Below are 23,333 nucleotides of genomic sequence, written 5' to 3'. Positions count from 1 at the left end.
GGCAAGGAATCAACATGTACCTTCCGGAGCCATCACTGCCCATTTGGTCATATGGAAGTATCTTTGGATATACTTCTTGGTATTCTTTGATGCGGTCCCTGTACGTATCCAAGTATCTGTAGTAACTGTGGTAGAAGCCCCCTTACAATTGAGACAATATGCTAATTTGCATGTTTTTGATATGTTATATCGAATGAGAACAGCGTCCATAGACCCTGCTCACCTGCCTTTGGTGTTCTGTTCCGACCTTATATCACAAATTCCCATCGGAATGACATTTGCCCGTTTAATTATGTAAGCTAAATCCGCCTTGCTGTTTTGATTTCACTAGGGCGCCTCCGAGCTTTCTTCGGAGCGCCCAGGGTTACCATAGAAACTGAGTTCCAAGCCTCAGTCTGACACAATCCGTTGATTGGCTGAGTGACCCACGTGAGCCGCCCGACCACGACCCTTCCAGGAAGCTGAGCATCAAACCATTTCAACGCTTCCTCACTGTGGGTGAGGGATTACCACGGGGCATATCGTCTATGGAACCAAGTAGGTTACCAGTCCGAGGAACAGAAGCCGCAAGTAAGTCAGTTCACACACGATCTCCCTGGATTTTGTTTATACGCACGAGATGACGTCTTGTCACTCATCGCGTTTTCGGCCCGTGTTTTCTGTTACTCCTTAGATTACGCGAGCATCGCCTTTGGACCACGAACGCCCATGAAGCGGATTCTTACCGCTCTATGCGTAAGCCAAATGTTTTAGAAATATCCGTGTGTCATCCTGCTACATCTTATGAAACGAACTATCAAATCCTATAACTGGGATAAGTGAATGTGGTGTGCATGGGTATATTGTGAAACATCATCACCTCCCTTAGTAGCCGTTTTCCACCACGATATGCTTAATTTGCACAGTTCTTACCGCAAAAAACCATTACAAATCAAAAGGCCTATATAGTCATACAGCCTAAAAACTTTCTCCCATCATAAGGCTTACATAGCCACACAGCCTTTTGAGAGCAGCATCAGTATCTGAGCCACACACTGATTCCAATGGCTGGATACGCCAATAATGGAGTAGTTACAGATATGGTTAATTAACCATTTCTATCTACCTACCGCTAGGAGAAAATCTTTCTTCTACTCCATTTTCTATATGTTATATGTACAACCAATGTTTGTTTTGTATTTTGTGATCCCAACCACCCTTTTCCTGATATTTTTCTTTACAGGTTTTTCTTCCACAGTGGGGAGAAGACTACATTTTGTATAGGGACACAATTTTGTGCTCCCATTCATCACGGATCGAGGGTAGGGCGCACCTTAGCGTGTGCGTACCACCCAGGCCCCCCTCTCTCTTTTTCCTTTTGGTCCTGACGAAAACCCACAATCACAAGACCTATATTTTAATCACATAGGACACGTCGCTATTTTATCAACACTACACGTCTTTAACACCGAAGTCTACTTAATTAGACATAGGGGTTACAGTTCTTTTACAAGGGTGTCCAGTCACTCAGGAATAAAGTCTTGAAGTGAGTAGATCTGGCCCCTTTTTAAATCACTTACCCTTTTTATCACTGCACATATAAAAAGAGAAAAAATACCCGCTCCACTGTAATCAGGTGTCGTAGCACACCCTGTTGACACTCTGCCTTTGGGGTGGGACCCCGATGATGAAGCATGTCACCAACTAGGTTGGTGAGTGAAGGGTCTTCAAAAAGGACATGCTATGTCCTATGTTAAGGTTGGGCACAAGTGCTTGATTAAGCCTTAAGCTTCAGGCGCAGAGACTTTCTCTGTCTCGCCTTTAGAGGGCACTCCTCCATTTTTTTTGTTATAATCCCTTATACTTCTTATCCAACCTGATCGGCACTGGTTGTAAAGATGAGGGGTTTTTCATTATCTTTACCCCCTGGTCCCAGATGTAATCGATAATAGGGATTGACCGAACCGTCTTCTTGAACGGCTCTTTAAAGTCATATAGGAAGCAATCCTAGGGTTGCGTGGTCATCTCTATTTTGAACCTTGTTGCTGCTCTCTCTACAATATTATGAAATCCCCCGATATCTTCTGGGGGTGAATCCGCCTGAGCCTGGTCTGGGGAACCCGGACGTTCAATGACATAGTCATCCCACTCGTCATCCTGTATTTCTCCCTCCTCCTGTTGACCTTCTTCATCTTCTCCTACTGCTTCCTACTTCTCCTCCTCAGAGGATGGTAGAGGAGGCAAAGTCACAGGATCTTGACGAATGACCAGCGGTGGTGGTCTAGGGCGAGGAGGTGGAGTTGATATCACAAGATTTGGAGGCATCACCGAAGGAGTCGGAGTAGGCGGGAACCGATGCTTGTAGTCCGCTATGAGGAATTGGAGGTCCGTGACTATTGAGGCCGGGAGGCACACCATAGGCTGTGAAGGAGGAGGCGGTTGATATTCCTCCTGGCATGGCACTTATGCCTGACCAAGGTCTTCATAGTCCGAAATCTCTTGGACCTTAACATTGAGCTGTGAAGGACTTGTTGCAGTGTGGAACAAGGCACCATCATCAGAATCCTTAGTATCCAGTAAGTGGACCGGTAGCAGTGGCTGGACCTTGCTAGGAGACGTAGTCTCTGGCGTCAGCATACGTGTTGACATCTTGAAGTGTGTAAAAATACACTTCAGCTTAGGAGATTCTTCCGTCGACGGGCCCGTCGACGGGGTGGTCATCAGCGCTGGGATGCTGTCAGCCACAGCAGACCTCTCTGTCGTCTTCGTCGACGACGGCGTCGACGACGGTAGCGTCGTCGACGATGTTTTCTTCGTCGACGGTGGCGTCGACGCTGGAGTTGTCGTCGATGGCTTCGTCGAAGGCTTCGTCGACGCTGGTGTCGACGTCGATGGCTTCGTCGATGGCTTCGTCGAGGTTGTCGTCGAAGTCGATGGGACCTTCGTCGACGACGATGGTTTCGACTTCATCGTCGCGGAAACTATCATCGACGGAGGGGTCATCGGCGCTTTTTTGACAGGAATTATTGAGGTAATAGACCTACCCGTCGACGACGATGCTGAGGTAGTTGTCGACAAGGTGGTAAAGGTTGATGCTGTCAACGTAGAGATGGTAACTGTCGACGCTGTCACAGGCAAGGCAGAAGACACCAGCACAGGCTTCTTGAAGTAGTAGTGCTTGGTGAACGTATGTGGTGTCTTCCATGTCACCGTTCTGCAAATATCGACAATGGGCACCCCAGAAAAGAGCGCCATGGAGGTGGAAACGGCTCTAGTGGAATGAGCCCCAACTTTGGAGGGCAGAGGATGTCCCGCCTGCTGATGGCAGAAGGCAATGGCCGCAGAGATCCATCTTGAAATGCTCTGCTTGGACAGTGGTAGGCCCTTCCTGGGTCTGCTGAAGGCAATAAACAATTGGTTGGACTTGCGAAATTGTTCCATTCTATGAATGTAGAATTTTAGACATCTTTTTAGATCTAAGGAATGTAGAGATCTCTCCGCTGCTGAAGATGGATTCGGGAAGAAAAATCTCAGGACAATAGGTTCGTTTAGATGAAAAGCAGACGGAACCTTTGGTATGAATTTGGGGTTAGTCCGTAGAATGACCCTGTCCTGTTTGAACTGAAGGAACGGGTCTTGAATAGAGAAAGCCTGCAGTTCACTTACTCTCCTTGCTGACGTGAGAGCCAGCAAAAGAGCTGTTTTCCATGACAAGTATTTGAGATCTGCTTTATGCATTGGCTCAAAGGGATGTTTCATCAACTGAGCCAAGACCACATTGAGTTGCCATGTAGGTGGTAAAGGTTTTATTGGAGGATAAGTCCTGAATAAGCCTTTCAGAAACTGCTTGACCAGTCTATTGGACCATAGGGAAATTCCAGACGAAGGGCACCTGAATCGAGATATGGCAGCCAGGTGGACTTTGATTGAGGCATGGGCCAATCCCGAGTAGGCCAGGTGAAGCAGGTAAGGCAGAAGTTGTGCCGGAGATGACGAGAATGGGTGCAGTTTGTTAGCTTTACACCACAAACAGAATCTCTTCCACTTAAGGGAATACGTTTTGTTGGTACTGTCCGCCCGGGCCCGGGCTAAGACGACTCTGCAGTCCTGAGGAATATCTAAGTCCTGGAACTCTCTGAACTCAGGAGCCAAGCAGATAATCTGAGAGATGTCAGATCTGGATGCTGGACTTGACCCTGGTTCATAGTGAGGAGATGCGGGTAAGGCCTGAATGGAATCGGAGGCTCCAGCGACAGAATGTGTAGTTCTGTAAACCAGTGTTGGCGCGGCCACGCTGGGGCTACCAGGATCAGAGTGCAGCGCTCCGCTTTCAGTTTCCGGATGACCCTGGGGAACAGGGGAAATGAAGGAAAAGCGTAAGCAAAGACGTTGCACCATGTCATCGAAAATGCATCCCCGAGAGATCCTTTCTGGGGATGCCAACTTGCATAATGTTGGCATTTTGCGTTGATCTTCGTCGCAAATAGATCCAGTTGAGGTCTGCTCCATCGGGAGAACACTGCATCGAGAGCATGTTGGTCGAGCTCCCATTCGTGACAAATGTAGCGTTGTCTGCTTAGTGAGTCCGCCAGGGTGTTGTCTGCTCCTGGGACATACTCCGCTCTCAGCGAAATGTTGTGTTGGAGTAGCCACTTCCAAATTCGCTGTGATTCTTGAGATAATGTCATGGATCGAGTTCCCCCTTGCTTGTTTAAATAGTGCATTGTGGTGGTGTTGTCCGTCCTCACAAGCACTGGGGAGTTCCTGATCCAGGGCAGGAATGCTGGAAGTGCCAGGTATACTGCCCTCAGCTCTAGCAGGTTGATGTGGAGCTGTTTTTCTGCCAGCGACCACTGACCGTGAATTTGAAGTTCCAGCAGGAACGCACCCCATCCTTCCAATGATGCATCCGTTGGATGTAGGAATGGAAGGCCCTGGTTTAGGTTTTTTGTTTGAAGCCACCAGTGCAGGACCTTCACCATGGACGGAGTGATCCTGATAAGATCGTCAAAGGATCCCGTACACTGGATCCACTGAAAGGATAACGCCTCCTTTAAGGGACGCATACGGAGGCGGCAGTGTGGTATTAGGAGGATATTGGAGGACATCATTCCTAGCAATGACTTGAAGAGTCGCACCTTGATGGTCTTTTTGACCTGAATGTGGGCTGCCAGAGACCTCAGTTTGAAGATGCGTGTCTAGAGTTGCCGAGGTGGCTGGTGGCGGCGGGTATCCGGGTGGCTGCGGGTGTCAGAGAGGCACTGCCGTCTGGGGCCCGACGCTGCCGTGGCTGCCTGCCGTGGCTGTCTGCTGCGATCACCGGTCACTGGCTGTCAGCGGAACTCCACCGGTTTCCCCTGTCTGCGGTCTGGAGACTGCCTGGATCACCGGTCACTGACGGTCATCGGAACTCCGCCGGTTTCCCCTGCCGGAGGTCTGGAGACTGCCTGTACTGCCTGCCGGGGTTGCTGTTACTGCTGTGGGCACTGAGGAGGCGCTGCAGTCAAAGCGCTGGAGCCGGGGCTGCGGTCACTGCCATGCAGCATATGGGCACAGAAGAGACGCTGTAGTCGGGTGCAAAGGGACGGGGCCGACCCTCCGGTGGAAAGAGCCGTCATGGGAGACTGCCAGCACTGTAGAGGCAGCGGAGGATTGGTTCTAGCACGGGAGCACCGGGCCCCGGTCTGCGTGGCTCACGTCGGAGGTGCAGTGGGTGCATGCTGTGGATGCCTGCAACCTGGTGAGCCAAGGGGGTGCACTGGCGACCTGTTACCGAGGTGGGCACTGCGTCCCCCCCCCCCCTGATAACTTCGTTGGAGAGACCGGGCGGGAGCCGAACAAAGCAGTGGAGAGTGAGAGCGGACCGACACAGCGCAGGACCCCCGGGGAGACTCTCGTGGAAAGGAGGATCACTCGTTCACGTTTTGAGTTTTGACGTGGGTGACAATAAAAATCCACAAGAATAGAGGCGGCCCCTGCGGCTCGCTTCCACATATGTGAGCCTGGCAATCAGGGCGTCTCTGCCACCGTGACCCTGGGAGCAGACCTGCAAACGCTGGCAAAGATCGTCTGTGCCCCTGAGGTTGGGTCTACAGAGCACATGCTGAGTAGAAAGCTGGATAAGGTATTTACTTTGCCCCACTCGTTTTTGTTTTTATTTTTGTTTTTCATTCTCTAAACCCCCTTTGTTCAAAATGGCCGGGGCCATAAACTGAGCAATAAAATAAATCCCCTCCTGTACCGCCTGAGCCCATGAGGCCCCTCAACAGCTCTACCTAAGATAACCAAAATAGAGATAAGACTCGCCACAGCAAGCAAGACTCTGAGCTAACTGGAATAGAATCTGAAACTGCTCCCCCCTGCTCTCAAAACAGCAACAACTAAAAGAGGACTAATGACGCTATCCACCCTACTTGGCGGCCATGTCAGACTATTCTTTCTCTCTTTGGCGGCCATCATGGACTAGTCTTTCTGACTATGTTTGACTATCGGTTCATACAAGGCGAACTTATCACTTCAGTCTAAGCTCATCTACCGCGCCTCTTACATAACCTTGTAAAGATTCCTTCCTTTGAGTTATTGTTTGCCCCTTTTAGTGCAGTACTATATTTCTTCTGACAATTTGTACACTGGTGTAACGTGCCCCACGGCACTTTGGTCACTTGTAAAGCACCGATTGCTACCTCATATACTTCGGTAACGCACAGATTTCTACCTCATATACTCTGGTGACTCACTAGTCTCACCTCTTGATCCTCGTAAATTACTGTTTGCACTTGTATTCCGTTCATGTACAGCATCAGTATTATACTCCTACTTCTATATATACATGCAATGCACCTCTACTTATGTTTGGTACAATTCTGTAACCTGCACCCATTTCACTTTCTCTCCTGTATTGCATCAATTGCTACCTCATATATTGAGAGTGCTCACTAGTATTACTATCAACCCTTGTAACTTGTTTGTATTTGTCCATATCATTACTGTCCACCGTCCCGCACCTCACTAATCTCACCTTTTGACCCTTGTAACTTACTGTTTGCACATGTATTCCGTTCTTGTACAGCATCAGTATTACACTCTTACTTCCATGTATATTTGCATTGCACCTCTGCTTACATTTGGCACATTTGTGTAACCTGCACCCATCTCGCTTTCTCTCATGTATAGCATCTATTGCTACCTCATATATTTAGAGTGCTCACTAGTCTCACTTTTAACCCTTGTAACCTGTTTGTATTTGTACATATCATTACTGTTCACCGTACAGACTAGCTAGTCTCCCACTTTGGTGATACTACTACTACTACTTTATCTTATTCCCACAGCACGTTACTATATCTACACGCTCATACCGTCTTAGGCTAGTCAATCCTCATCACCGCATCATGCCTAATGAAGCGGCCATACTAGACTAGTCTAAATCACCACTCCTCCGCTCACACGCCTTTACGCTTGCACCCACTCCTTCCTCGTTTACACCTTAGCGCCTCTCCCACACCCATCCACGCATACCCCCTTACCCACCTCTCCCCCTACTTACAACATGGAACCCATGGGCAAACACACTTATAAAATAAATTACCCCCCCGGGCTCACCCAAAAAAATGCTAATAAGTTTAAGCACAACTTCTTGAAGTCCCACCCTGAAACCCCCTTTGTAGACACGTACTTCTCCCTCAACAATGGAACAAAGAGCACTGATATCATCCTATACACTACACGCAGAGCACAATGGAGAAAAGCACTCCTTACCCTACTCACCGTCTCGACCACTAGGAAAACTGCCTATGGTGTAACACTCTCAATCACACCATCACAACGCTATCCTGCTAGAGCAACCATCACCATCTACAACAACGGCACCATTCTATTCCAATCCACAGATAGAAACCTAGACCTACTAGACATCCTGCTCCCCACCTTCAAAGAATACCTCTCTAAATCTCAGAGCTCACACCTTCCCGCCTTCACTCCCAACATCTTGGACTCCACAGCACCTCCTAACTCTACCCCCAACACCCTGGACCCCACAGCACCTCCTAATACTAACACACACCTCCTCACTCCCCCCATTACTCTACTCTATCACCCTTCATCTACAGACATCCCACACCCTTCAATCTTAGACACCGAACCTACCTCCTCTAACGTCCCCCTCACCGCCACCGCCTTGTCCCCTCCCCCATATAACCCTACAATCACACCTTCAACTAGCTTTTCAAAACACCCCACCTCACCTAACTGCACCCAACGCAACATGACTCTCTCTCTTCCCATATCCCCCCCCACACTATACATTCCGACCCATCCCTCACACCTATCTTCTCAGCACACCCCTCCTTCCCCAACTGCACCCCACACAACATGACTCTATCTCCGCCTATCTCCCCCCCACACTTGGCACTCCTGTCACGCCTAGCCTGCACCCCTCCCTTAACCTCTCACCCCCACTCTCACTCCCCACTATCCCACCTCCACCCCCGCAACCGCCAGCCTCCACACCTCCCCCATTTACCCTTCCCTTCCTAGCACTGATGCACTGCCCAATAACGCCAACACCAACCCTAGCATCATTCCTCGCTCTAACACTTCCAACCCCCTCACCAGCTCCACCTCTCCACCCCGGCTCCCCCCCTTCCCCAGTAACCTACACGCCTGTTCACCGTCAGTACCCTTCCCCAACTCCGCACCCAATACCACTCTGGACATGATTATGTCCACTCTCCTACAAATGAAAGAAGAATTACACGCCATCAAAGAGTTGCTCTTCACACACCCCACACATCCCAGACACCCCCCTCCCACCACCACCTGTACACCCAACAACACGCCCTCCTCACCTACTACTCGCCTTACCACACAACACTCCCCACACTGGACCTCTATCCCCTCTCGCAATACCACCAAACGCAATACCAATCGCTATCACAATACCACCAATCGAAAGCGAAATACCACCTTTACACCTAACAACACTTCCTCCTCACCTCCTACTCACCTCATCACACAACACCCCCCACACTGGACCTCTATCCCCTCTCGCAATACCTCCAAGGGCCCCAGACGCACTACCAACACGGTCTCAGACCATGACTTACACACCCTTCTCCACTCGTACGGCCCGGCTCCCCAAAATCGCCTAGCCACTAACCATCTGTCCATCCCAACGATTATCCCCAACCCCCTCAGGCACCACACGCATAACAACAGAGGCTCCATCCCCAACAACCTCACAAATGTACCCCTCACTATAGAACCTTCCACCACCCTCTGCACCCCTAAACTCAAATGCATACTTCTCAATTGCAGATCGGCCCAGAGACATTCTGCGGAGGTCGCCGATCTCATCATTTCTCTGGAACCGGACCTAGCCATTCTGACTGAAACATGGTTGTCTGATTCTTCTACACCTATCATGGATATCCTAGTCCCCCCCAACTACTGTATCATTAGACTTGACAGGCCCAAAAAGACAGCCGGCGGAATTGCCTGTATTTACAGAAGCAACCTTTCAGTTACTAGAGCGTCCGCCCCCTCCCTTACTTCCTGTGAATACCTCTGTTTGGATGTCATCAGCGAAAGCAAACCGGTATGCTCACTACATATGAAATACCACCCACCTGGGGACAAGCTCCCCTTCTCCCAACAACTCATGGACACAATCTCAACCAACTCAGGACGGCAAAATACCCAAATTTTCCTTGGCGACTACAATCTCCATTGGAATGACTGCAATGACACAGTGGTAAAGAGCCTCAAAAACTTCATCAACGCCCTTGATCTCACACAAATATGCAATAGCCCGACCCATGAGAAAGGCTCTATCCTCGACCTCATCATCTCTAAAGAGGACGCTATTCAACTTGAGTCAATCCAACCTTGTGACTGGTCAGATCATCATATTGTCTCCTTCCTTATCAATGAAAAGATTAAATTTAACTCAGTGCAACCCTCTAAGCCCAAAGTTTGGAAAAGAGACATGAAGAAACTCAACCCAAACTCCTTACCGACTAACTGCTGCAATCTCCTACTCCCCCCTCCCGGTGCTACGGATGTCCATCTCCTGACTGACCACTATCTCAATGCTATGCCCACAATAATCAATGAGGCCGCTCCCATGCAACTGAAAAGAGCTTCTTCCAAGATCTCCAACCCATGGTATGACGGAAGCCTCAATGAAGATAGAAGGGCCATGCGAATGGCAGAGCGCACCTGGAGATCAGCCCCCTCTGCACTGCACCTAAAAACCCTGAAGAAACAGAGAAACGCCTACTTCAGGAAAATAAAACGCTCGAAAAGAGATTTCTTCAGCCTCCAGCTCGCCCAAGCAAAGAACCGCCCAAGAAAACTGTTTGAGCTAATCAGAACACAATCCAAAGAACAACCCCAGACACTCAGTTCCAGGGGCGTTACACCTTCCTGTGAAGACTTCTCTGCTTTCTTTAACCAAAAAACTGACAACATAAGAAGCGATCTCCTCAATGACGCAATCTTTTACTCCAACCCCCAACACACAGCAATGTCTGAACCAAAGAACAATGCTACATGGTCATCCTTTGGCACCTACTCCGAAGATGAAATGGGCAGATTGCTCAGCACCCTGAAACCATCCAATCACATCACTGACCCCCTCCCTGCTAACGCTGTAAAAGGCTTTATCCCTTTGCTCCTCCCACTCTGGACTAAGATTATCAATAGCTCTCTTCAACAAGGATCCATCCCTAACGCCCTCAAAGTCGGACAAGTCACACCGATACAAAAAAAAACAACAGCAGACCCCACTGATCTAAACAATTACCGTCCTATTACAAATATTCCCACTCTCGCTAAACTGTTGGAAAATGCGTACAGCTACAACTGACTAAACATATAGATAAGTTTGATCTCCTCAACATCCATCAATCAGGCTTCCGAGCAGAGCACAGTACCGAAACTGCTATGACCCACATAGTTGACGACGCTCTCCAAATCCTAGACAAAAACGATACCTGTCTCCTCATCCTTCTTGATCTCTCTTCAGCATTCGACACAGTTAAACATGAGAACCTACTAGAACTACTAAACACAAGAATGGGCATTTCTGGGACTGTTCTCAAGTGGTTCACTTCCTTTCTACACAACCGATCTCAGAGATTCAAAAGCAACAACCTGATGTCCTCTCCGGTACCTGTTTCGCTAGGCGTCCCTCAAGGATCCTCCCTCTCCCCAACACTGTTCAATCTAGTTATGGAACCTCTCACTACCTTGTTACAAGCATCCAACGTGCACTTTCACATGTATGCCGATGACACCCAACTTTATCTCAAAATACAATCTCCCAAGGACATCATGCTTCTGAACACCACGATCAGAAACACCCAATCCTGCCTTGCCGAGAATCACCTCAAACTCAATGCGCTGAAGACCGAGTTCCTCCTGATCACACCTCCCGCAAAAATCTCTACCGCTCAAACATGGCTTAAACACCTAACTGCTCTAAATGTACAACCTACCATCGTAGACTCAGCAAAATCTTTAGGCATAACACTTGATGCCAATCTCAACATGCAGCAGCACATCAGCAAGGCAACCAAAGGTGCGAATTTCCAAATCAATACCTTGAGAAAACTTAAACCCTTCCTTCCAGCCAAAGACTTCCAAACTGCAGTACAATCCATAGTCGTCCCGCACATAGAATACGGAAGCACCGCCCTCTGCGGACTCCCACTAACTACAACGGCACCCCTAAGAGCATCCCTTAACGCTGCAGCGAGACTCATCACTGGCTCAAAAAAGCACTTGCATATTTCCCCTGACTTTAAATCCCTGAACTGGCTACCTTTTGAAGCCAGAATACATCTGAAAATCGCCTGCATGACACACAAGGCTGTACACATGAACTCACCCGCCTACCTCACTCAAAAGCTGACAATCTCTGGTGGCTCTAGAACTACTAGAAGCACAAAAAAGTCCACATTTGTAAAGCGCACAATCACCCGTAAGGGTCTCTAGGCGCTGGGGGCCGTCGGGAAGATTAAGCGAGCTATTGCCCAGAGTCACATGGTGCTGGGCTAACCTGCCACCGGAGCCGGGGATCGAACCGTGGTCCCCAGATTCCAGCGTCAGTCGCCCTGGCCGCGGCGCCACACCTCTCCACAATCTACTGTTGAAGCCCCGAAGATTTCGGAAGGAAAAAACCTATAAACGCTCCTTCTCAGGAATGGCGCCCAGGATCTGGAACTCACTCCCTCCTGAAACCAGGCTCATCTCCTCCAACAAACTTTTTGAGAAAGAAGTAAAAGCGATTCTCATGGCTAAATTCACATGATCTATTATTCGGCATTTCTCAAGAATCCGCTCTTACTACCTGCCTGACCCCCTGGACTATGTGTATTACTTGTATGATCGACTTAGTTGATTGTATACGTTCCCTCTTTGTATATCTCTATATTATTGACGCACCTGTCTGACTCTGTATACGGTACCTACACCACCTCAACTATTCCTACTCTTGTATTAATGATCCACCTGTATGACTATGCACCCTGTACTCATTTACCTCAACTATGCCTACTTTTACGCTATCTTCAAAAGCATTTTGAGAACGCTTAAACAAGTATATGCTCCTTCTTTTTGTACTTTGATATTATTGGCGCACCTGTTGACTATGCACCTTGTATCTACACTACCTCAATTGACCTACCTCTTGTATTTGGACATATCTATGTAACTATGCACCTTGTACCTAATTACCTCAACTATTACATACTATTATTCTATCACCCCCTTGTCCTTGTAAAGCGCTCTGATATCTGTAAAGATCTTGTTCGCGCTATATAAAACTTTTCAAATAAATAAATAAATAAATAAATACTGACTTTTCCTGGTTGAGCGTAAGCCCCAGGCTTTCGAAGAGCTGAAGACAGGCGTTGGAAGATGTGCGTACTCCTTCTAGAGTAGGAGACATGATGAGCCAATCGTCCAAGTAAGGGAATACCTGGTGATGGGGCTGGCGAAGGTACGCTGCCACTGGAGACAGGCATATTACTTCAGGCCAAATGGCAACACTCTGAATTGGTAGTGTCTGCCCGCCACTACAAACCTTAGGTATTGGCGGTGACTTTTGTGGATGAGTATGTGAAAATTGGCGTCCTGGAGGTCTAAGGACACCATGAAATCTTTGGAATTGAGTAGCTGTAACACCTCCTGAATGGATATCATACGGAACGATTGTTTCTTGAGGTATGTGTTGAGGTTCCTTAGATCCAATATAGGTCTCCATTTCTTCTCCTTTTTCCGTATTAGGAAGAACCGGGAATAGAATCCTTTCCCCCTCTGACCTCTGGGAACTCTTTCTACGGCTCTTTTCTGGAGCATTAGTGAGAGTTCCGCTTGAAGGAGATGCAGATTCTTGTGCTGCATGGGACCTGGGGGGTTCGAAGGAGGAGTTTCCACGAACTCCAATGTATGGCCGAACCGAACCAGCTGGAGAACCCAACGATCCGTCGTAATTTTTTGCCAATTGTGGAGGAAGTTGGAAATTTTCCCTCCAACTACGTAATGTGGAGAAGAGGTGGAGGCCTGTTGGAGAAAGAAGTCATTGTCTTCTGGCGGAATCTTTCTTTCCTCCTCTCCCTCGAAAGGAAGACTTATTGTACGAGGACTGGCCTTGTTGCTGCCTCTGTTGGTATTGAGGCTTGTATTGCTGGGACGAGCCGTAAGAGGATTTGTATCCCTGATAGCCACCTCCTGTCTGCTGGCCTCTTCCTCTGGAGCCCCGAAAGGAAGTATTTTTGTACTGGAGAGTACCCAAGGCTCTTGCGGTCTCCGTATCTTTCTTGATACCCTGTAGCATCTCATCAATATGCTCCCCAAAGAGCAGCTCTCCGTCAAACGGTATGTCCAGTACCTTAGACTGTGCCTCCGGCCAGAAGGATGTAGCCTTCAGCCATCCCTGGCGCCTAAGGACCGCTGCCCCCGCCAGCTGCCGAAATCCTGTTGAGGCGATATCCATCGCCACGTCAATCATTTCCGAGGCGGACCGCTCTCCTCAAGGAGGATCTTCTTTACCTCTTCTTTCTGCTCCTCTGGCAGTGTGCCTAGATATGGGGCAACATCCGTCCACATCTGGCGATTGTAACGCCCTAAAAGCGCTAGCGAGTTTGCCGCCCTGACCGTAAGGGCCGACATCGACGAGAATCTCTTCCCGATGTTATCCAGCTTACGGCCTTCCTTATCCGGAGGCGCAGTCAGCGCAGCAGATGGGTAGTTGGATTTCCGCTGCGCAGCCTGGGTCATAACGGAGTCCGGTTTGGTATGGCCTGTAAGGCATGCCGGAGCTTTGTCCGGGGCCTTATACTTCTTATCCAACCTGATCGGCACTGGTTGTAAAGATGAGGGGTTTTTCATTATCTTTACCCCCTGGTCCCAGATGTAATCGATAATAGGGATTGACCGAACCGTCTTCTTGAACGGCTCTTTAAAGTCATATAGGAAGCCGTCCAAGGGTTGCGTGGTCATCTCTATTTTGAACCTTGTTGCTGCTCTCTCTACAATATTATGAAACCCCCCGATATCTTCTGGGGGTGAATCCGCCTGAGCCTGGTCTGGGGAAGCCGGACGTTCAATGACATAGTCATCCCACTCGTCATCCTGTATTTCTCCCTCCTCCTGTTGACCTTCTTCATCTTCTCGTACTGCTTCCTCCTCCTCCTCCTCAGAGGATGGTAGAGGAGGCAAAGTCACAGGATCTTGACGAATGACAAGCGGTGGTGGTCTAGGGCAAGGAGGTGGAGTTGATATCACAAGATTTGGAGTAGGCGGGAACCGCTGCTTGTAGTCCGCTATGAGGAATTAGAGGTCCGTGACTATTGAGGTTGGGAGGCACACCATAGGCTGTGAAGGAGGAGGCGGTTGATATTCCTCCTGGCATGGCACTTCTGCCTGACCAAGGTCTTCATAGTCCGAAATCTCTTGGACCTTAATATTGAGCTGTGAAGGACTTGTTGCAGTGTGGAACAAGGCACCATCATCAGAATCCTCAGTCTCCAGTAAGTGGACCGGTAGCAGTGGCTGGACCTTACTAGGAGACGTAGTCTCTGGCGTCAGCATACGTGTTGACATCTTGAAGTGTGTATAAATACACTTCAGCTTAGGAGATTCTTCCGTCGACGGGCCCGTCGACGGGGTGGTCATCAGCGCTGGGATGCTGTCAGCCACAGCAGACCTCTCTGTCGTCTTCGTCGATGACGTCGTCGACGACGGTAGCGTCGTCGACGATGTTTTCTTCGTCGACGGTGGCGTCGATGCTGGAGCTGTCGTCGATGGCTTTGTCGATGGCTTCGTCGACGGCCTCGCTGTCGACGGCTTCGTCGACGCTGGTGTCGACGTCGATGGCTTCGTCGACGATGACATTATTGAGGTAATAGACCTACCCGTCGACGACGATGCTGAGGTAGTTGTCGACAAGGTGGTGAAGGTTGATGCTGTTGACGTAGATATGGTAACTTTCGACGCTGTCACAGGCAAGGCAGAAGACACCAGCACAGGCTTCTTGAAGGTGGCTTCCTGAAGAGAAGTCTTAACTGCCATGGCTATTGGACAACCCTCTGAAGACTTTGGCGTCTTCTTTTGAGGTGGCACATCAGACGGACCTGGAGATGTCTGTCTTGGCCTTTTGGCAGAGGAGTGTGAGCTCCTGAAGGAACACTCGCTCTCACCTGAGGAGACTGTATGATCCTGGTCCTTTAGTCTCTGAAGCCACAGAAGCAGGCGACCCTCTCTGTCTTTTAAAGTCTTGACAGAGAAAGTGCGGCAGACCTTACAATCTTTGGCAGAATGTTCAGGGTAGAGACAGTAGAGGCAGTCTTCATGTTTGTCATCTACATGTAGTCTCGGCTTACTACATGAGGCACAAGGTCTAAAGAGCCCTTTTTTAGGAGTGGTAGACATAGCTGCTCTAGCACTCCTCCACAAGAGTAATATTGAAGTGAAAAATATGGAATAAATCCAAAAATACCAGATAGCTGAGCAGAGCTCAGTGGAGACTCCCTTAGCACGACGTGCGGTAGAAAATCTGAGGGACTAGGGCTCCTTCCAGGAAGGTTCTAGAGGATGGTAGTAGCTGATTGGCTCCTGGCCAAAGTTTGGCCCTTTTTACGAAAGGACTTGGATAGGTTACTAATGTGAGGCCTCTGGCCTATTAGTATGTCTATATGACATTACTGTTATTATATACCGGGGACTCCCACCCCGACGACGGGGAATGATTCAGGCATGTGAATCTATGAAAGATACCCATAATACTGGATAACTCGCACTACGGGTGTGCAAACCCTAACTCAGCATGTTATGTGTGATGATGCGATGACATTTTACATAGTTAAAAGAGTTTACTAAAGGCAGGATGCTGCTGTAGAGAGATCATGGCTACGTTTATCTTCCCTTAAAACCATTAATAGCACACTTGGGCCTGAGCTAGAATTCGGGTGGGTGAACTCACAAGTCACATACAACGAATCACGTAGTGTATTTGTCTTTCACAACAAGGCCGTGTGCACTCTTTGAGAACCCTGCAGTGGCAAGAACATCCCTGGTTGGCCCTGCTGTTGAGGCTGAATACAGACTCGGATTTTTATATCAGGAACTGGAGATGACTGCGTCTTACCAAATGTAACTGAGCAACTGGAAACACAGTTCCCTCTCTAGACTGTGCATGTCGGCTATTCTCAATGAACACCACATCACTTGTATCCGACTATTACGTGTGAGTCTGGCCAGTAATTTCTCCCATGAATTGTGCTATTTCCAGTTCCTCAGCCTGGAATAGGGACAGACAAGGAAGGACGAGAGCTACTGTCCTATTTATCTCATGCAGAGTCCCATAACCAGGCCTGTTTCTTCACAGGAAGGATGCAGTCCTGTGTGGAAACAGAGAAGAGTGCAGGGACACATCTGCACCCTGTGTACACTCGGGGTCAGTATCGCTCAGTGGGTACACCCAACAGCAAATGATCCCCTCAGAGACTTTCTAAAATCTGCTAATATGCATTCTCAAGAGGTTACATGTGTTAGTATGCACTCCGTGTGTCCATGTATAGCGAAACACATACCTGGGGTGGATGTGGCCGTCAATAAATGTGACTGTGTTGGTCCTGTCTCCATTGAGTCTGAGGGGGCATCTTCATCTGTAGTAATTGTGTCCAGTTCTGGGCATGATGAAGGCACAGGTTGACCCCGCTCTTCAGGACAGAGTAGTTCTGCCTTGCAGGTCTGATGTTGATGCTGTGATTCAGGATGCAGTGGTTCGAGTATGTAGCTCTGATCTGAACCCTCTGCATCAGTACAGGCTGGTTCTAGCTTGCAGTTCTGATTTGAATCCTGCTCCTCTGGGTGTAGTGGTTCGACCGTGTTCTGATCTGTTTTTTGTGCTTCAGGAAGCCCCGATTCTCTCTCTTGATCCAGTGCAGCAGTGTGCAGTGGTTCCACCGTGTTGTTCTGATCTGAACCCGGTGCATTTGCACAGGTCTGTTCTAGCATGTCTTTCTGCTCTGGTTCCTGTGCTTCAGGGCGCATAGATTCCAGCTCGTAGTTCACATTTGGATCCTGTGCATAGGGAAGTTCCTGCTTCAAGCATAAGTGTTGCTGTAGGCGCTGGGTTTGTTGTGACCCCAACTTATGAAAGGACAATAGCCCAGGCTCTAAGTGTTCATCTGATGACTTCCCATCAGATGACACAGGTTGTAGGCTGCGGTTCTCCTGGGGATCTTGGAAATAAAAACACATCAATTCTTCCTCCAAGGGATCACCAGGTCCATTCCCATCTGGTAGCGCGGGTTGTATACAGTGGTTTTGCTGTGGTTTGTGTCCATCAGGAAATAGTGGGTGTGGGCAGAGGTTCTGTCGTTGGTCCCAGCTTTTACTAGACATTGAAGATGGTTCTTGCTTCAGGGCCTCATCTGGCTCCCTCTCTTCTGTGAACGCTGACTGTACGCTCTGGTCTTGCTCTGGTGCCTGGCCAACAACAAATTCTGAGGGAAGACACAGGTTTGCTTGCAGTGATCTGCCTGGAGGATCTGTCTGAGGACATCTGGATAGAGTACAATCCATCTGTAGTCCATTTCCATCTGGAAACCCAGGTGGCATCCACTGGTCTCGCTGCGACTCGTGTACATCTGGAAACCCAGGCTGCATGCACTGGTCTCGCTTTAACTCGTGTACATCTGGAAAACCAGTCTGCATGCGCTGGTCCTGCTGCGACTCGTGTACATCTGGAAAACCAGGTTGTAAGCACTGGTCTCGCTTCGACTCGTGTACATCTGGAAACCCAGGTTGCAAGCACTGGTCCTCCCGTGATTCACGTCGATCTGGGAACACTGGCTGTAGACAAAGGTTTGGCTCCTCTGGACGCCCTTGAACATCCGTCGGAGAAGAGAGTGTACACTCCTGCTTTAGTGCATGCCCATCATAACACACTGTCTGAAGACACAAGCTCGGTTCCCCTGGCCTGTCCAGTTGAGGTGTCGCAGGAGACCGGCTAACAGCACAATCTCTAATGCTCGCTGGACAAACCACCTCCAAAGACACTGCACCATTATCTAGGTAACCTTGATCCTTTTCTATCCAGATTTTCTTAATCAGCCCAGCGACTCTAGAAGGTACGCCCTCCACAGTATTCAGCAAGTTATCCAGTTTGGCTTCCAACTCCTCCAGCATGGATAAAAGGATAATGTGGGGCAGGTTCTCCGAAAGTGGTTCCAGGTCCCGGTCCCTTTGAGCATCATTTTGAGATCCCGAAGCGGAGACTTTATGGAGAGGTAAAGATGGGACTGTGGCTCTTACGGATTCACGTGAACACTGCGCTGTCACTTTCTTTCCTGAAGCCCGTCTTCTGCCCATTCTGGTACTTTGATTTTCAAGTCTAAAGTGTCTGCAGAAAGAAAGAAAAAAGAAAAGACAAGACGTTATCACAGGACAGTTAGGTCAAAATATTCCTTCCCGTCTCACCAAGCCCGGTGTGATCAGAGAACATCGCTCATTTCTAAAACCACCCAAAAATTCAATAATTAAATTTTCTTTCACAATGCCCATAACCTAGTCCATGTATTATGAAAGAAACTGATTTGAAATGTGTTTCCAGCACAATAAGCTTGATTTTGATCTAGGCAGTATGGCTTAGCCATCACTTTTTCAACTTGATTAACTGTATGCCTTCCTGGCGGTTCATCCACTCTATTTAGAGGTTGGCGGGTCCATAGACAAAAGAACGCCAGAGTTCCACCGACTCCGCCAGGAATTTTCAACTGAATTGACGGCGTAAGAGGCAGAAGCGGCGGTTGGAGGCACTCCAGCCAAGATGATCGGCGAGCTGATCACGCTGTAGCTTTCCGTCGAGCCAACTATGGCTGGAATCCCTTCTAATTTGAGTTGGGATCAAAGGAAATGAGGACTAAAAACTTAACTTTTTTGTCTTTTCCACTACTGTTTCTGTCTTTAATCCCTTCATCCAGGTTCCACCTTTGCTGCTTCATCAGCACCACGATGCCAAATGACTCCATTGTCTACGGGATCTGAGGTAAGCTACTTTTACATTTTCTCCTGTGTAATGCAGTAGTGTTCATTTCACAATTTAACAAGGTCAAATGAATACATCTGTATTGACACTTGAAAAAATATATTGTGGCTGTGGTGCCTGTGGGTGGGCATTCAATAGTGTGGGAATGTTTGTGTGGCATACAATATGTAACAAAAAGGGGCATGACACTACGTACATATGTATTTAGAAGCACATACAACATGTGTGTATGGACACATTAATAGGTAGTACTTACCAGTCTCCACTCCACCAGGGACTCACTCCGTCAGCAAACTGCAGTTAGGACTAACCCAGCCAACAGGGATATCTAAATAGGCTTGGCACAATACGGCTGGCCTGATGGAGACGGAGTTATGTTAGCCAGCAGAGGAGACCGCCGACTCGGGGTGGTGTGCCGCTTATGCGACGGTGTGGAAAATGTTTCAGCCAGCACACATCTAAAGACAGCAAGCGGGATACCGGCAACTCAAGGGAGTACTTGAAACTGCTGCCGTGGAGTGACGGAGGGAATACCGCCAAGATCTAAATTAGGCCCCATGTCTGTTCCTTTCTCTGTCCAAATTACACACTGAGCTACTAAAAAAAGAGAACTGCAGTAATCGAAGGTTTATAATACCCTGGCAGACAAGACTGCGCTATCATTCTCACTTGCACTGTACAGCTCTCTTTTGCAATATTCGGTTCAGTGACTGAAGCACGCGTCAACATATCAAACCGCCACAGGGCGGCAAAATGCTTCTTATGTCACTGAATATATAAAGAGCATGTTCAACCTGGGGTTTCTTGGCACTGAATCAGATATACATAAAAGAGAAGACGACAAATCAGACTGGGAAAAAATGTAGCATGAATAGGCTTGTGGGTTATCAGATTTCTGGGAAAACACTTGAAGTTAGATTCAAAATGTTTTTAACTGGGAGAGAGCTCGGAATGGACGGAGCTTGTACCACAAAGCTGCGTCCACCTGATCTGATCTTCTATAATTTTTGCAATAGCAAGTAAATTCAAGAGAGATTGTAAGTTTTGTAGGGGTGTATGCATCTCCGCCTGGTTTGCAATGAAGTGAGGGGCCAGACCTCTCAACCCTTTAGAGCTGAGGCAGAGGGTCTTAGAGCAAATTTGTTATTTTCATAGAGGTGTGACGTGTGCCCACCTCAGAAGATGCTATAGTAAACAAGCTGCATCGCTGTGAATTACTCGTAATCTATGAATGTGATATTGGGTATTCTTACATATACTTGGTTGGCATAATGCGATCTAGATATAACTACAGCCACCGCTATTGCTTTTCTTGCTGAAAGTGGGAGCAGTGGCGTTATTTTCTTAAGTAGTTTCAGTATAAGTATACATTTAGATCCTACTGTTGTTTGTTGTTAAGATTATTATCGATTGCTTTAGGTTTCCCATACTGGGTATCAGCTGGGAGAACTTCTGATGAAAGGGGCTAGTATACCCACGGATCTGTCCCATGTGATAGGGGAGCGAGTGGTCAGGCGTGTCCTTAGAAGAGTGCCCTATGCCCCAAACACTGATTTATGGCTTCTGGTTCCCTTTGCACAAACTGCACACACTATGGTGGTTAGCCGGCGGCAGGAGGATGGCGGTATATTGCTATTCGATCTCTACCCTGGAGACAGGTTCATTTCTATGCAAGAAGCCCAGGAATTGTTTGCCCTAGGGTCAGGCCAATTCCTGCAATATGCAAAGATAGCAGCAATGGCACGACAACTATGGCCCTCGTTTCCAGAACACACTAACACTCTATACTTTGTTGTCAATGTCGGGGTCGTAAACTAATTACACACTTATATTGGGCAGTACGCTCCGATAAATGACTAAAGCCCCTTCCAATCGAAATGGCTTGGCAGCGGCATATTGAAGACCCAGTGGCTCAGCAGGAGTGGCTCAGGATATATGCACGAGTAAAAAGGGTGGTGGTGCGGGCCCGTTTTAAGCTAAAACAATAAAACATTATACACATGACCTACCTCTCCCCCAAACGCCTACACAGTATATATCCCACTAGAGACCAGAACTACCACACAGAGATCGCTGACTTTCTACACGTGATCTGGCACTGCCCAATGATAGAGAGCTTTTGGCACTTCCCAAGGATACAGGGCTTTTGGCACTGCCCAATGATAGAGGGCTTTTGGCACTGCCCAAGGATACAGGGCTTTTGGGCTGAGGTTTTAGTTCAATTACAGGAGGCCATTTTCTGGGAGATTCCTCAGACTATATGTGCGAGTCTGCTGGACCTTCATCCATAGAACCTAAAAAGGAAGCTCAGTAGCCAGTACAATATGCTAGGCTCCTTATAGCTAAGAGGCGAGTTGCAATCCACTGGATGAGTCCCCGGGCTCCGATGAGGGGGGCTTGAGAGGTTGATCTAGTGGAGTGGGTCTGGCGTTTGCATAGGCTTAAATTTCCACTTGAGAAGGACGAGAAAAGACCCCAAAGCACAGGAGGCCCTCGCCACAGGGGCTGAGATAATTTAGGGCCTACTCACTTACACATGTTCTCTAGAGGGGGACATGCCGGAGAGAATGGGGGTGAGCGAATGACGCCCAGGGGAGGGGAGAGAAACTCTTATAGCTGGGCAGATGATGACCTAAAGCGGACTGCCAGGTTCAGACTGACTCTGTTAACAAGATCAATAGATTATGAAAGATATTGTATCTACTATGGAAGCACGGGGGATGGGGGGTGATTTTGTGTGTTACAGCTTAGAAGCAACAGAATCAAGGCATGGTAGAGCGAAGGGTGGCTTGCTTTTTCTATTGTCTGTAGACTTACCACTTACAGTTGTTAAATATATCACGGTAGGAACGCACTCGCAAATTTTGTGGGTCAAGGAAAAGGGTGGCTGTGAGGTGGTGTTTATAAATTTTTATAATAATGTTTTTAATAGCTCCCGTCATTTAGTTATAGACGAATTAGAAAGGGCACTCGTGAAGCTGGTTTATGAAGCAAAATGTTCTTTTAACTTTATTTGGTTAGGTGATTTTAATCTTTTAATTTGTCCTTTGTCACGTTCTAGGGTATGTGGAATGCTAGATAATAGCGACAATTGTATAGCACATTTTCCACATAACGCCTATGGTGACGCTATTAATAATCTCATGGCAACCTATGATTTAGAGCTACTAGAACAAGGGAAGGATGAGGATGGTCATATTATACCCACTTTCACAGGAAGGAATTTTAACTCCTTCATTGATCATGTTATGGTGTCTTCCTGTATTGTGCCAAGTACTTCGATTTGTGTTGTCCAGGATTTGTCACTTAGTGACCACAATCGAATTGTACTGCTAACTGAGTTATGTATGCACAGCAGACAACCGGCGAATAAAAATTTGTGTGACATTGAGCCACATAGGCGAAATGGGACACGGTTAAGATGGAAAGGGGAAAAATCAGCAATTGTTATGAGTATGATCGTCTCTAAATCCATGGCTGAAATTGAAGGGATCCTGAGTGTGGGTAGTCCTCCTCTTGATACTATCAACTACTTTAACAAAATCAGCAAAATCATTGAGGAAGTCTTCACTAGTAATAGATCTGCTAAGCCCCCTAAAGGAAAGGGTTGGTTCGATCACACATGCACCTCCACCTTAAGCCGCCTGAAAGTGGCCCTGGGAGCAAAACCCCGGGATAAAACTTTGATTTCCCACTTGAGGTCTGAGTATACATTGGCTTTGTGTAGAATCTTCCAAGGTACTGATTCTACAAGTAATAGTTTAAGCACCTGGCCTATAGTTTCCTTAGATATCAC

The 23,333-nt window shown here is 48.0% G+C and overlaps 1 protein-coding gene across 1 annotated transcript in view; it reads right to left on the bottom strand.

Annotated features, from left to right (window-relative positions):
* LOC144759471 (uncharacterized) overlaps positions 1-19,520 on the bottom strand; it is a 46,344-nt gene extending 26,824 nt beyond the window's left edge. The window contains exons 1-2 of the mRNA XM_078646485.1: positions 19,420-19,520; positions 17,076-18,892 (exon numbers count right to left, since the gene is read on the bottom strand). Coding sequence (XP_078502611.1) covers positions 17,076-18,892; positions 19,420-19,520 — 1,918 coding nt within the window. The remainder of the gene's footprint in view (positions 1-17,075; positions 18,893-19,419) is intronic.
* Positions 19,521-23,333: the final 3,813 nt, after the last annotated feature.

Source organism: Lissotriton helveticus, chromosome 1_1 (genome assembly GCF_964261635.1).
Source record: "Lissotriton helveticus chromosome 1_1, aLisHel1.1, whole genome shotgun sequence".
Lineage (NCBI taxonomy): Eukaryota > Metazoa > Chordata > Amphibia > Caudata > Salamandridae > Lissotriton > Lissotriton helveticus.
This window is presented reverse-complemented; position numbering and strand designations above follow the sequence as displayed.